The 16,006-nt window shown below is 46.3% G+C and overlaps 1 protein-coding gene across 11 annotated transcripts in view; it reads left to right on the top strand.

Annotated features, from left to right (window-relative positions):
- The window catches only part of LOC110491905 (inositol hexakisphosphate and diphosphoinositol-pentakisphosphate kinase 1), a 71,099-nt gene that overhangs the window by 31,229 nt on the left and 23,864 nt on the right, over positions 1–16,006 (top strand). For 6 of the 11 annotated variants that reach the window (XM_021565775.2, XM_021565829.2, XM_021565820.2 and 3 more), the window contains exons 16-24: positions 4,691–4,812; positions 4,995–5,177; positions 6,171–6,312; positions 7,746–7,969; positions 8,368–8,495; positions 11,279–11,393; positions 11,660–11,767; positions 11,940–12,056; positions 12,140–12,277. In XM_021565775.2, coding sequence (XP_021421450.2) covers positions 4,691–4,812; positions 4,995–5,177; positions 6,171–6,312; positions 7,746–7,969; positions 8,368–8,495; positions 11,279–11,393; positions 11,660–11,767; positions 11,940–12,056; positions 12,140–12,277 — 1,277 coding nt within the window. Of the gene's footprint in view, positions 1–4,690; positions 4,813–4,994; positions 5,178–6,170; positions 6,313–7,745; positions 7,970–8,367; positions 8,496–11,269; positions 11,394–11,659; positions 11,768–11,939; positions 12,057–12,139; positions 12,278–16,006 lie in introns of all 11 variants that reach the window. The other 5 variants (XM_021565765.2, XM_021565749.2, XM_021565739.2 and 2 more) reach the window with 1 other exon arrangement.

The following is a 16,006-nucleotide window of genomic DNA, read 5'->3' as shown; positions in this document are numbered from 1 at the left end:
TGGAAATCAAATTTATCAACCCATGGAGGTCTGGATTTGGAGTCACACTCAAAATTAAAGTGGAAAACCACACTACAGGCTGATCCAACTTTGATGTAATGTCCTTAAAACAACTCAAAATGAGGCTCGGTAGTGTGTGTGGCCTCCACGTGCCTGTATGATCTCCCTACAACGCCTGGGCATGCTCCTGATGAGGTGGCGGATGGTCTCCTGAAGGATCTCCTCCCAGACCTGGACTAAAGCATCCGCCAACTCCTGGACAGTGTGGTGCAACGTGGCGTTGGTGGATGGAGCGAGACATGATGTCCCAGATGTGCTCAATTGGATTCAGGTCTGGGGAACAGGCGGGCCAGTCCATAGCATCAATGCCTTCCTCTTGCAGGAACTGCTGACACACTCCAGCCACATGAGGTCTAGCATTGTCTTGCATTAGGAGGAACCCAGGGCCAACCGCTCCAGCATATGGTCTCACAAGGGGTCTGAGGATCTCATCTCGGTACCTAATGGCAGTCAGGCTACCTCTGGCGAGCACATGGAGGGCTGTGCGGCCCCCCAAAGAAATGCCACCCCACACCATGACTGACCCACCCCCAAACCGGTCATGCTGGAGGATGTTGCAGGCAGCCAAACGTTCTCCACGGTGTCTCCAGACTGTCACGTCTGTCATATGTGCTCAGTGTGAACCTGCTTTCATCTGTGAAGAGCACAGGGCGCCAGTGGCGAATTTGCCAATCTTGGTGTTGTCTGGCAAATGCCAAACGTCCTGCACGGTGTTGGGATGTAAGCACAACCCCCACCTGTGGACGTCGGGCCCTCATACCACCCCCATGGAGTCTGTTTCTGACCGTTTGAGCAGAGACATGCACATTTGTGGCCTGCTGGAGGTCATTTTGCAGGGCTCTGGCAGTGCTCCTCCTGCTCCTCCTTGCACAAAGGCGGAGGTAGCGGTCCTGCTGCTGGGTTGTTGCCCTCCTACGGCCTCCTCCACGTCTCCTGATGTACTGGCCTGTCTCCCGGTAGCGCCTCCACGCTCTGGACACTACGCTGACAGACACAGCAAACCTTCTTGCCACAGCTCGCATTGATGTGCCATCCTGGATGAGCTGCAGTACCTGAGCCACTTGTGTGGGTTGTAGACTCCGTCTCATGCTACCACTAGAGTGAAAGCACCGCCAGCATTCAAAAGTGACCGAAACATCAGCCAGGAAGCATAGGAACTGAAAAGTGGTCTGTGGTCACCACCTGCAGAACCACTCCTTTATTGGGGGTGTCTTGCTAATTGCCTATACTTTCCATCTGTTGTCTATTCCATTTGCACAACAGCATGTGAATTTATTGTCAATCAGTGTTGCTTCCAAAGTGGACAGTTTGATTTCACAGAAGTGAGATTGACTTGGAGTTACATTGTGTTGTTTAATTGTTCCCTTTATTTTTTTGAGCAGTGTGTGTGTGTATGTATGTGTGTGTGTGTGTATATATATATATATCTGTCAGTCAGTGAAAAAAGTATTTGATCCCCTGCTGATTTTGTACGTTTGCCCACTGACAAAGAAATGATCAGTCTATAATTTTAATGGTAGGTTTATTTGAACAGTGAGAGACAGAATAACAACAAAAAAATCCAGAAAACCGCATGTCAAAAATGATATAAATTGATTTGCATTTTAATGAGGGAAATAAGTATTCGACCCCCTCTCAATCAGAAAGATTTCTGGCTCCCAGGTGTCTTTTATACAGGTAACGAGCTGAGATTAGGAGCACACTCTTAAAGGCAGTGCTCCTAATCTCAGTTTGTTACCTGTATAAAAGACACCTGTCCACAGAAGCAATCAATCAATCAGATTCCAAACTCTCCACCATGGCCAAGACCAAAGAGCTCTCCTAGGATGTCAGGGACAAGATTGTAGACCTACACAAGGCTGGAATGGGCTACAAGACCATCGTCAAGCAGTTTGGTGAGAAGGTGACAACAGTTGGTGCGATTATTCGCAAATGGAAGAAACACAAAATAACTGTTAATCTCCCTCTGCCTGGGGCTCCATGCAAGATCTCACCTCGTGGAGTTGCAATGGTCATGATAACCACGAGGAATCAGCCCAGAACTACACAGGAGGATCTTGTCAATGATCTCAAGGAAGCTGGGACCATAGTCACCAAGAAAACAATTGGTAACACACTACGCCGTGAAGGACTGAAATCCTGCAGCGCCCGCAAGGTCACCCCTGCTAAAGAAAGCACATATTCATGCCCGTCTGAAGTTTGCCAATGAACATCTGAATGATTCAGAGGACAACTGGGTGAAAGTGTTGTGGTCAGATGAGACCAAAATGGAGCTTTTGGCATCAACTCAACTCGCCGAGTTTGGAGGAGGAGGAATGCTGCCTATAACACCATCCCCACCGTCAAACATGGAGGTGGAAACATTATGCCTTGGGGGTGTTTTTCTGCTAACGGGACAGAACAACTTCACCGCATCAAAGGGTCGATGGACGAGGCCATGTACCGTAAAATCTTGGGTGAGAACCTCCTTCCCTCAGCCAGGGCATTGAAAATGGGTCGTGGATGGGTATTCCAGCATGACAATGACCCAAAACACACGGCCAAGGCAACAAAGGAGTGGCTCAAGAAGAAGCACAATAAGGTCCTGGAGAGTCCTAGCCAGTCTCCAGACCTTAATCCCATAGAAAATCTGTGGATGGAGCTGAAGGTTCGAGTTGCCAAACGTCAGTCTCGAAACCTTCATGACTTAGAGAAGATCTGCAAAAAGGAGTGGGACAAAATCCCTCCTGAGATGTGTGCAAACCTGGTGGCCAACTACAAGAAATGTCTGTCCTCTGATTGCCAACAAGGGTTTTTCCACCAAGTACTTAAGTAATGTTTTGCAGAGTGGTCAAATACTTATTTCCCTCAAATGCAAATCAATTTATAACATTTGACATGTGTTTTTCTGGATTTTTTTGTTGTCATTCTATCTCTCACTGTTCAAATAAACCTACCATTAAAATTATAGACTGATCATTTCTTTGTCAGTGGGCAAACGTACAAAATCAGCAGGGGATCAAATACTTTTTTCCCTAACTGTATGTATATATATATATATATATATAATCTCATTATATATAATTTTTTCCATCTTCTTGCTATGCTTTAAAAAAAATATTTATATAAAATATAGTTTTTGTACCAGGGCCTCCCGAGTGGCACAGCGGTCTAAGGCACTGCATCGCTAGAGGCCTCACTACGGATCCGGGTTTGATCCCGGGCTGTGTTGCAGCCGGCCGCGACCGAGAGACCCATGAGGCGGCGCACAATTGGCACAGCGTCGTCCGGGTTAGGACAGGGTTTGGCCGGCTTGGATGTCCTTGTCCCGTCGCGCTCTAGCGACTCCTTGTGGCGGCCGGGCGCGTGCACTCTGACTTCGGTCACCAGCTGTACAGCGTTTCCCCCGACACATTGGTGCGGCTGGCTTCCGGGTTAAACGAGCATGTGTCAAGAAGCAATGCGGCTTGGCGGGGTCGTGTTTCGTCAAAAGCACAGCTCTCGAACTTAGCCTCTCCCGAGTCCGTACAGGAGTTGTAGCGATGGGACAAGACTAACCACCAATTGGATACCACGGAATTGGGGAGAAAAATGGGTAAACATTACCACAAAAAAAACAATATATGTACAGAGGAGTGTTAGAGTACGGTCTCCTAGCAAACGTTTTCTGTTAATTCTGCTCTTGTCTTCTTACCCTGCACTGTATACTAGAAGGTAGCTGCGGGCGCCTTGGCTTCGAGTCTCTTATTGGTAAGAAGGGCTTGGACTTTGCTCCCGCTGTTAACTGTCACGAATGGATACATTCAAACTGCATCGTCCTCATTACACTACTCACCCATTCCACTGGCTAACCTGGGAACCTTGGGAGGTTTGGGTTTTATCATAAGAACGATATGTATTTTGCTGTAGGTTTGTGTGAAAGGGTCCATGAGGTGATCCAAGGACGCAAAGGTGTTTGGTCATCTGCAAATGCAGTTTCATGACTCAGCAAGTTTTGAAGCCGTTCAGTGACTGCGGGATCATCTCCTACTAACAATGCTCCTGGCAATTCTCCATGGGTTGGAATTGTTTGTCTGAAAAAAGCCAGCAGCGTAGCTTCGGTTTCACTTCCGAACGAAAACGAGCATGATAACTGAATTGGTTAGTTAAGGGGTTCGACCACATTCCATGTGTTTTTAACCATTTTTCATCCCAGGTATGAGATGTGAAGGACTTGCTTTCCTTCCTTTTCAGGTGAACAGAATCCAGTTGACTGATATTTGTATTTTATTTTTTTGTCACAAAATCAACACTGTTTCCTCCCTCATCAACTGCAGATATATACTACCTATATGTTTTTGTGCACATACAGTCTGTGCTGTTACGTAGGCGCGCACCAGAGGAGGCTGGTGGGAGGTGCTATAGGAGGACGGGCTCATTGTAAATGTCTGGAATGGAATTATTGGAACAGTATCAAACGGGTCAAAACATATGGAACCCACATGTTTGACTCGTTCCCAATAATTCCGTTCCAGCCATTACATGAGCCCATCCTCCTATAACTTCTCCCACCAGCTTCATCTGGCAGGCACCCTTTAATTCTCGCTCTCCCTTCCTCTGTGATGTCCTGTAAGCCTGATGTTCCTCCCTCTGTGTGTGTGTGACCCTGTAGGGGACTATGCCGGTTTCCCTGGCTGTGGTCTGCTTCGTTTACACAGTACCTACCGCCACGACCTCAAGATCTACGCTTCAGACGAAGGCCGTGTACAGATGACCGCTGCCGCTTTTGCGAAGGTATGTTTACAGTACAACGTGTGTGTGTGTGTGTGATGCATGCTCACTGTATATGTAAGCCAGGTTCCTTTAATTTGTGTTCAGTGTCAATACATCTCTCCCTTTGCATGTATGAACACTTTCTGTGTACAGAACATATTGTTGCGTGTGTGTGTATATCTCATAACTGTCTTATTGTGTAGGGTTTGCTGGCTCTGGAGGGGGAGCTGACTCCCATCCTGGTGCAGATGGTGAAGAGTGCCAACATGAACGGCATGCTGGACAGCGACAGTGAGTCTCTGACCGACTGCCAGCAGAGGGTGAAGGCCCGCCTCCATGAAATCATGCAGAAAGACCAGGACTTCACTGAGGCAGACTACCAAAAGGTACAGTCTGTAGATTCCGTCATCGAGACCACTGCTACCCACCCAGTCGTTGTTTGGAAAGGCCATAGGAGGAAAGCCCTGTTTTTGAAATGGTTAACATTTAACTCGGGGCTCCCGAGTGGCGTGCCAGGCCAAGGCATTTCATCTCCGTGTTGACCCAGCGTCGTCCGGGTTTGGCCGGGTGAAGGCCGTCATTGTAAATAAGCATTTGTTCTTAACTGACTTGCATAGTTAAATAAAGGTTCAATAAAAAAAGCCTGCAGGTGTAATGCCTTAATAGTTATAATAAGCATGAATGATGCCAATAATAATAATGTGCATTCAACTAAGAATCATTATGACATGCTAATTTTTTTATTTTTGTATATATTTTTTTTACCTTTATTTAACTAGGCAAGTCAGTTAAGAACACATTTTTATTTTCAATGACGGCCTAGGAACAGTGGGTTAACTGCCTGTTCAGGGGCAGAACGACAGATCCCTTGTCAGCTCAGGGATTTGAATTTGCAACCTTCCGGTCACTAGTCCAACGCTCTAACCACTAGGCTAACCTGCCGCCTCATGACAAGTATTTCAATACATTATACAGTAACTACATCATAATGTATTATAACTGCTGGCGTTATGTAAACTAGGGTACCCGTTGCACTGATGTGAGGCTCCGTTGCACTGATGTGAGGCTCCGTTGCACTGATGTGAGGCTCCGTTGCACTGATGCATTGATGTGAGGCTCCATTGACAATTCCATCAACTTGAGCAGTCCTTGAAAAGTGTTTTTGAGATTTGATTGTTTTTAATCTACCATCCTGTTTCCTATCCATTCCTTACTGTACCGCCTTCAACTGATCATGCCATTGCTGTCAATCTCCAGAGTCTCACGTAACATTTCAACACTACCTGTTATGGATACCAACACTGGCATTGCAGAGTTCCATTAAGTGCTGCACCATTTGTACCACTGTAATAGCGTGTGACCGTTACTATGTTTTGCAGCTGGCCCCTACAGGCAGCCCCTCTCTGGTCAACTCCATGAAGGTCATAGGGAACCCAGTGAGGACGTGTGACCAGGTCTACGCCCTCATCCAGAGACTCACCTCCCAGATCCGCAAAAGGCTCGAGGACCCCAAATCTGCAGGTCTGTTCTCTGTTTAGAATTGAATGGAATTTAAATACTTTATTGTCCGATATAAGACATTTTGACCCATTCCTAATAGTGGAGACTGCTTTCCAGGTTTGGATTCACTGTTACATTTGCTACCAAAGAGCGGTGCGGAAGCTAACTAGCCAACTGTAGATAAGTGAATTGTTTTACCTCTGTTCGATAGAGAAGTTACTTAGCTCGCTAGCTAAAGTTATTGACGGTTAGTTATCTACCGCTCCTACACTCTTTTGCTAGCTATCGGGAATGCCGTCGTGTCAAAAATATACCTCAAAATGACTAGGTTTCTCCAGTTTTGTTTACATTTTGCTAATGTGATATACACTGAACAGAAATATAAATGCTACATATGAAGTGTTGGTCCCATATTTCATGAGCTGAAATATTAGATCCCAGAAATATAAAATCATATTTCTCTTAAATGTTATGCACAACTTTATTTATCTCTGTTAGTGAGCATTTCTCCTTTGCCAAGAGAATCCATCCACCTGACAGGTGTGGCATATCAAGAAGATGATTTAACAGCATGATCATTACACAGGTGCACCTTGTCCTAGGGACAATAAAAGGCCAGTCTAAAATGTGCAGTTTTAAAACACCTTTCCACAGATGTTTTGAGGGAGCGTGCAGTTAGCATAGTGACTGCAGGAATGTCCACCAGAGCTGTTGCCAGAGAATTGAATGTACATTTCTCTACCATAAGCCGCCTCCAACATCGTTTTAGCTAGTTTTACAGTATGTCCAACTGGCCTCACAACCGCAGACCACGTGTATGGTGTCATGTGGGCGAGCGGTTTGCTGATGTCATCGTAGTGTAGAGAGTGCCCCTTGGTGGTGGGATTGTTTTTTTTGGCAGGCATAAGCTACAATGAACACAATTGCATTTTATTGATGGCAACTTGAATACACAGAGATACTGTGACAAGATCCTTTGGGGCCCTTTTTTAAAATTATTTTTTATTAAAGTATCTGTGACCAACAGATGCATATCTGGATTCCCAGTCATGTCCCAAAACACCTCCAGTCTGTGTAAGGGCTATTTGACCAAGAAGGAGTGTGATGGAGTGCTGCATCAGATGACTTGGCCTCCACAATCACCTGACTTCAACCCAATTTGAGATGGTTTGGGATGAACCACAGAGTGAAGGAAAATCAGCCAACAAGTGCTCAGTATATGTGGGAACTGTTGGAAAAGCATTCCAGGTGAAGCTGTCTGAGAGAATGCCAAGAGTGTGCAAAGCTGTCATCAAGGTGGCTACTTTGAAAAATATAAAATATTTTTTTATTTAACACTTTTGTTTTGGTTTGTTTTTGTTTTTGTCCATACGTGTTATTTCATCAATTGAATTCCTGTCTAGTGTAAGCTACGCTAACTGTCTGCTGTAAGCTAAGTCCTTTCCTGTTCCCAGACCTGCAGCTGTACCACAGTGAGACCCTTGAGCTGATGCTGCAACGCTGGTCCAAGCTGGAAAGGGACTTCCGGAATAAGAGCGGCCGCTACGACATCAGTAAGATCCCAGACATCTACGACTGTGTGAAGTACGACACGCAGCACAACGCCACGCTGGGCCTGGAGGACACACTGGAGCTGTTCAGGCTGTCCCGTGCCCTGGCCGACATCGTCATACCTCAGGTGAGGGGAAGACGAATACCCACACGTTCATGTTTACCTGCGCAAACGGGGACTATGGCAGTGGTCTCGACCTATCAAGCGGGGAGCATGACTCCTGAACATTTCTTTGCTCCTTGTTGGATAGAGAAACGTGAACACACACAGAGGGAAGGAGTTTTGACCAGCGTGTTACTTTAGAGTCCCGTCCCCTCAGTCTCTGAGGATGATTATGGCTCAAGGTGCTTCTTTCTTACTCCTTATCGTTTCCTTTTCAAATGCGTAATGTCGACTAAGCTTACTTTGCTATCCCTTCAAGTACAGTAAGCCTGGCTATGAAATTACAGTTTTAGGAACCTGCCAGAAAATGATCAACCGAAGTAACATCTTTGAGCATGAAATTGTTCCGTTTCTCTTTCCAGGAGTATGGCATCAATAAGCCAGAAAAGATGGACATTGCCCAGGCCTACTGCCTGCCCTTGATGAAGAAGATCCAGCTAGACCTGCAGAGGACCCACGAGGACGAGGCCGTCAACAAGCTGCACCCACTGTGAGTTGCAGTGCCACCTGTGACCACGATCTGTGGCTCGGTGCCACTGGTCTAGGATCAGTTGTTATTATAGATACTCATCACTCTGCTGCAGTTGGTCCCACACTGTCTTTGTCCATTGTCTGAGCCCGAGTTCGTATTAGATCCCTGTTATAATGGGTGTGTACCGCTGGACAACTATTATTTTTTTTTTATCAGTCGGACGCAAAGGATTTATTGCTGCTCCCGGACCAGGCCCAAATCCCCATCATTCGAATGAAGAGACACTGATACAAAGGGCACATATCTGGGTGCCTTGTGAGAATTAGTCTGCGAGTGGGTAACCCACCTCTACCATCCATCCTATTGGCCAGCATGCAATCATTGGAGAATAAACTGGATGAGCTCTGTTCGAGACTATCCTATCAACGGGACCTTTAAAAACTATAATATCTTATGTTTCCCCGAGGTTGTGGCTGAACGACGACATGGATAATATACAGTTGGCTGGTTTTCCAGGGCTCCCGAGTAGCGCAGCGGTCTAAGGCACTGCATCTCAGTGCTAGAGGCGTCCCTACAGACCATGGTTCGATTCCAGGCTGTATCACAACCGGCTGTGATTGAGAGTCCCATAGGGCTGTGCACAATTGGCCCAGCGTCGTTAAGGTTAAATAAGAATTTGTTCTTAACTGACTTGCCTAGTTTAAATAAAGGTTAAATACGTTTTTTTATTTTTTTATCCATGCAGCTGCAAGACAACCGCTATGTCCAGTAAGACGAGGGGTGGTGGTCTGTGTCTATTTGTCAATAACAGCTGGTGCGTGATCTCTAATATTAAGGAAGTCTCTAGGCTTTGCTCAACTGAGGTAGAGTATCTCATAAGCTGTAGACCACGCTATTTACCAGGATAATTTTCATCTGTAGCTGTCTATTTACCACCACAAACCGATGCTGGCACGAAGACCGCACTCAACGAGCTGAATAAGGCCATAAGCACACAAGAAAATGCTCATCCAGAAGAGGCCTGGCACTTTAATGCAGGAAAACTTAAATCCGTTTTACCTCATTTCTATTAGCGTGTCACATGTGCAACCAGAGGGGGAATAAGCTGGACCACCTTTACTCCAAACACAGAGACTCTTACAAAGCTCTCCCTCGCCCTCCATTTGGCAAATCTGACCATAATTCTATCCTCCTGATTCCTGCTTAAAAGCAAGAATTTAAGCAGGAAGCACCTGTGACTCGCTCAATACGCAAGTGGTCAGATGACGCAAATGCTAAACTACAGGACTGCTTTGCTTGCACAGACTGGCATATGTTCCGGGATTCTTCCGATGGCATTGAGGAGTACACCACATCAGTCACCGGTTCATCAATAAGTGCATTGATGACGCCGTTCCCACAGTGACCATACGTACATATCCCAGCCAGATTGTGTGAGTAAGACCTTTAAACAGGTCAACATTCACAAGGATGCAGGGGCCAGACGGATTACCAGGACGTGTACTCCGAGCATGCGCTGACCAACTGGCAAGTGTCTAACTGAAATGTTCAACCTCTCCCTGACCGAGTCTGTAATACCTACATGTTTCAAGCAGACCACCATAGTCCCTGTGCCCAAGAACGCCAAGGCAACCTGCCTAAATGACTACCGACCTCACTCACGTCTGTAGTCATGAAGTGCTTCGAAAGGCTGGCGATGGCTCACAACACCATCATCCCATAAAACCTAGACCCACTCCAATTCGCAGTGGGGTGCCAGGACAAAAACTTCTCCCTCAACATGAGCAAGACAAAGGAGCTGATTGTGGACTACAGGAAAAAGAGGGCTGAGCATGCCCGCATTCACATCGACGGGGCTCGAGTGGTCCAACCATACCAAGTCAGTCGTAAGGGGGCACAACAACGCCTATTCCCCCTCAGTAGACTGAAAAGATTTGGCATGGATCCTCAAAGAAGTTCTACAGATGCACCAACGAGAGCATCACTGGTTGCATCACCGCCTGGTATGGCAACTGCTCGGCATCCGTCTGCAAGGCGCTACAGAGGGTAGTGCGTACGGCCCAGTACATCACTGGGGCTAAGCTTCCTGCCATCCAGGACCTCTATACCAGGCGGTGTCAGAGGAAGGCCCTAGTCATAGACTGTTCTCTCTGGTACCGCAAGCCGTACCGGAGCTGCTGCTACTCTGTCTATGCATAGTCACTTTACCCCTAACTACATGTACATATGACCTCAATTACCTATACTAACACGTACCCCCGCACATCGACTCCCTGGTTATTATTTTATTATGTTGCTTTTTTTTAAACTTTATTAATTAGCATTTCCTTACTCTGCGTTGTTGGTTAAGGGCTTGTAAATAAGCATTTCACAGTAAGGTCTACACCTATTCTATTCAGCGAATGTGACAAATAAATACAATTTTATTTGATGGTTGAATATTTAAAAATGATTTCCAAATGCATTTCAAATACCCCTAGGACCAAACAGAGTACTTAAATTTTGTATTTGAAAATACACTTATTTCCAATATTCTACTTCTATTTTCTAATTAAATACTTAAAAATGTATGTGAAAGTATTTGCAATCAATAGCATTAAATAGTATTTGAACCGCGGTCGCCCTAGGAGCAGTTCTTATAACACCATGTTGGGGAGTGAGTTCCACTTTCCTAGGACCAGGTCTGGCTATGTGCCACTGTCCCAGGTTCAGTTTCTATCCAGTAAACCTGCCATTGAGGTGTGTCTCTAGAGCCCCCGTAAGTGATCACCCTTTGTCTTTCATTCCCTCTGGTGGTTCAGGTACTCGCGGGGGGTCATGTCTCCAGGGCGTCACGTCCGGACCCGCCTCTATTTCACCAGCGAGAGCCACGTCCACTCGCTGCTCAGCATCTTCCGCTACGGCGGACTACTGGATGTACGTTGTCACTGTTAAAGTAGCCTGGTCCCAAATCTAGTTGGCATGATAATAGTGACAATGATCATAGCTTAGGAGTTGTCAAGATGGCACAAACAGATCTGGGGCCAGGTTAGTTGTTGTAAAGGGATAGTTCACTTGAAGTACCAATTGTGATACTACACTTAAGGTCATGAATATTGCAGACTTGGGTTCAAAATCAGAAGAAAAATAATTTAGGTGTAGTTTTCTCTGGTTATAATGTTGTGTGTTTGCGTGTGTGACAGGAGGTGAAGGACCAGCAGTGGAAACAGGCCATGGATTACCTCAGTGCCGTCTCTGAACTCAACTACATGACTCAGATAGTCATCATGCTGTATGAGGATAACAACAAGGTCAGTTAGGCCTCTCTGTCCCTATGTCAGTCGTCTTTTCTTTCTGAAGTATTACTGCACCTGGTACCATTACTGTACCATCCTGTCAGTATGTGTCTCTTCCTCTCACTCCCTCGCTCTGTCGTATAGCCTCAGTGCTTCAGTTTTGTGTGTCTTTGTGTGTGTTGAACAGGACCCCGGGTCAGAGGAGCGTTTCCACGTGGAGCTCCACTTCAGTCCCGGGGTGAAGAGCTGTGAGGACGAGGAGAACGTCCCTCTGGGCTTTGGCTTCCGCCCAGCCTCCGCTGAGGTCTGTGTGGTGTCTGTGTGGGTGGGGGTGGGTGTGTCTATCCACAGCCCCCCCCCCTCATCGGTCTCTTTAATCCAATCCAGAACCAGGAGAAGCAGACCAACCAAGGCAGTCTGGAGGACCTATCACAGGACGAGCCTGACCGGGCCCTGCCTCTCTCTGAGCTAATCAGCATCAGAAGATCACCCATGATACGCAACCGCAAGACTGGCTCCATGGAGGTACTTGATCAGGGCCATGTTAGTTATTGTGTCCCCTGTCCCAAATTGAGTGTATTCCACATTTAGGGTGGTGTCTTTTTGGTGCACGCAACGGAAAACAGTTTGCAATGGAAAATATTTTTTGTTGTTTCTAATTGAATAAGTCCAGGTAGTTCCTACCTGTTTGAGTTAATAATAATAAACATAACCCAGGCACAGCTTTCATCTGTTCAGATATTGTATTGCTGGGATAGGCCTGTTTGAATCCAAACCCACATAGAAAGAGACAAACCTTAATTTTGTAATACTTTACAGAAATCCAACGCTTGTCAGGCTACATAGCATTTTAACGCCCTGTGTAGCCCGTCCCTATTAGTGGATTCTTTAGTAAAGTAATGCGTCTGTTTTTACAAATGAATGGAGACCAGTTTTACCTAATTTCTATCAACATGTTAAATGTGCAACCAGAGGGAAAAGAACTCTGGACCACCTATACTCCACACACAGAGACTCATACAAAGCTCTCCCTCGCCCTCCATTTGGCTAATCTGACCATAATTCTATCCTCATGATTCCTGCTTACTGCTTACAAGCAAAAATTAAAGCAGGAAGCACGAGTGACTAGATCAATAAAAATAAGTGGTCAGATGAAGCAGATGCTAAACTACAGGACTGTTTTGCTAGCACAGACTGGAATATGTTCTGGGATTCCTCCAATGGCATTGAGGAGTACACCACATCAGTCATTGGCTTCATCAATAAGTGCATCGATGACGTCGTCCCCACAGTGACCGTACGTACATACCCCAACCAGAAGCCATGGATTACAGGCAACATCCGCACTGAGCTAAAGGCTAGAGCTGCCGCTATCAAGGAGCAGGACTCTAAGCCGGAGGCTTATAAGAAATCCCGCTATGCCCTCAGACGAACCATCAAACAGGCAAAGCGTCAGTACAGGACTAAGATCGAGTCGTACTACACTGTCTCTGACGCTCATCGGATGTGGCAGGGCCTGCAAACCATTAGACTACAAAGAAAAGCACAGCCGAGAGCTACCCAGTGACACGAGCCTACCAGACGAGCTAAACTACTTCTATGCTCGCTTTGAGGCAAATAACACTGAAACATGCATGACAGCACCAGTTGTACCGGAAGACTGTGTAATTACGCTCTCCGCAGCTGATGTGAGTAAGACCTTTAGACAGGTCAACATTCACAAGGCCACAGGGCCAGACGGATTACCAGGACGTGTACTGCGAGCATGCGCTGACCAACTAGCAAGTGTCTTCTGACATTTTCAACCTCTCCCTGTCTGAGTCTGTAATACCAACATGTTTTAAGCAGACCACCATAGTGCCTGTGCCCAAGAACACTAAGGTAACCTGGCTAAATGACTACAGACCCGTAGCACTCACGTCTGTAGCCATGAAGTGCTTCGAAAGGCTGGTCATGGCTCACATCAACACCATCATCCCAGAAACCCTAGCCAATTTGCATACCACACCCAACAGATCCACAGATTATGCAGTCTCTATTGTACTCCAAACTGCCCTTTCCCACCTGGACAACAGCCACACCTATGTGAGAATGCTATTCATTGACTACAGCTCAGCATTCAACACCATAGTGCCCTCAAAGCTCATCAATAAACTAAGGACCCTGGGACTAAACACATCCCTGCGCAGCTGGATCCTGGACTGCCTGACGGGCCACCCCCAGGCGGTAAGGGTAGGTAACAACACATCCGCCACGCTGATCCTCAACACAGGTGCCCCTCAGGGGTACGTGCTCAGCCCCCTCCTGTACTCCCTGTTCACTCATGACTGCATGTCCAGGCACGACTCCAACACCATCATTAAATTTGCCGATGACACAACAGTGGTAGGCCTGATCATCGATGAGACAGCCTATAGGGAGGAGGTCAGAGACCTGGCCGTGGGGTGCTAGGACAACAACCTCATCGTGATGAAGACAAAGGAGATGATTGTGGACTACAGGAAAAAGAGGACCATAGCCTGCCCCCATTCTCATCGATGGGACTGCAGTGGAGCAGGTTGAGAGTTTCAAGTTCCTTGGTGTCCACATCACTAACATGGTCCAAGCATACCATGACAGTCAGGAAGCGGGCACAACAAAACCTATTCCCTCTCAGGAGACTGAAAAGATTTGGCATGGGTCCTCAGATCCTCAAAAAGTTCTACAGCTGCGCCATTGAGAACCTGACTGGTTGCATCACTGCCTGGTATGTCAACTGCTCGGCCTCCGAAGTGCTTTTCAAATGGCCCAGTACATCACTGGGGCCAAGCTTCCTGCCATCCAGGACCTCCATACCAGGCGGTGTCAGAGGAAGGCCCTGAAAATTGTCAAGACTCCAGCCACCCTAGTCATAGACTGTTCTCTCTGCTACCACATGGCAAGCGGTACCGGAGCGCCAAGTCTAGGTCCAAGAGGCTTCTAAACAGCTTCTACCCCCAAGCCATAAGGCTCCTGAACATCTAGTCAAATGGCTACCCAGATTATTCACATTGTCCCCTCTCCACACCACTGCCTGCCACTCTGTTGTCATCTATGCATAGTCACTTTAATTAACTCTACCTACATGTACAGTTGAAGTCGGAAGTTTGCTTACACTTAGGTTGGAGTCATTAACTCGTTTTTCAACCACTCCATACATGTCTTGTTAACAAACTATAGTTTTGGCAAGTCGGTTAGGACATCTACTTTGTGCATGACACAGGTAATTTTTCCAACAATTGTTTAGACAGATTGTTTCACTTATAATACACTATCACAATTCCAGTGGGTCAGAAGTTTACATACACTAAGTTGACTGTGCCTTTTTCAGAAAATGATGTCATGGCTTTATAAGCTTCTGTTATGCTAATTGACAACATTTGAGTCAATTGGAGGTGTACCTGTGGATGAATTTCAAGGCCTACCTTCAAACTCAGTGCCTCTTTACGTGACATCATTGGTAAATCAAAAGATATCAGCCAAGACCTCAGGAAAAAAATGTGTAGACCTCCACAAGTCTGGTTCATTCTTGGGAGCAATTTCCAAACGCCTGAAGGTACCACGTTCATCTGTACAAACAATAGTATGCAAGTATAAACACCATGGGACCACACAGCCGTCATACAGCTCAGGAAGGAGATGCGTTCTGTCTCTTAGAGATGAACGTACTTAGGTGCAAAAAGTGCAAATCAATTCCAGGACAACAGCAAAGGACCTTGTAAAAACGCTGGAGGAAACCGGTGCAAAAGTATCTATATCCACAGGAAAACGAGTCCTATATCGACATAACCTGAAAGGCTGCTCAGCAAGGAAGAAGCCAGACTACGGTTTGCAACTGCACATGGGGCCAAAGATCATACTTTTTGGAGAAATGTCCTCTGGTCTGATGAAACAAAAATAGAACTGTTTGCCATAATGTGTTTGGAGGAAAAAGGATGAGGCTTGCATGGCGGCAGCATCATGTTGTAGGGGTGCTTTGCTGCAGGAGGACTGGTGCACTTCACAAAATAGATGGCAGGAAAATTACGTGGATATATTGAAGCAACATCTCAAGACATCAGTCAGGAAGTTAAAGCTTGGTCGCAAATGGGTCTTCCAAATGGACAATGACCCCAAGCATACTTCCAAAGTTGTGTCAAAATGGCTTAAGGAAAACTAAGTCGAGGTATTGGAGTGGCCAGCACAAAGCCTTGACCTCAACCCTATACAATTTTTTGGGCAGAACTGAAAAGCGTG

This window comes from Oncorhynchus mykiss, chromosome 2 (assembly GCF_013265735.2).
Source record: "Oncorhynchus mykiss isolate Arlee chromosome 2, USDA_OmykA_1.1, whole genome shotgun sequence".
Lineage (NCBI taxonomy): Eukaryota > Metazoa > Chordata > Actinopteri > Salmoniformes > Salmonidae > Oncorhynchus > Oncorhynchus mykiss.
This window is presented reverse-complemented; position numbering and strand designations above follow the sequence as displayed.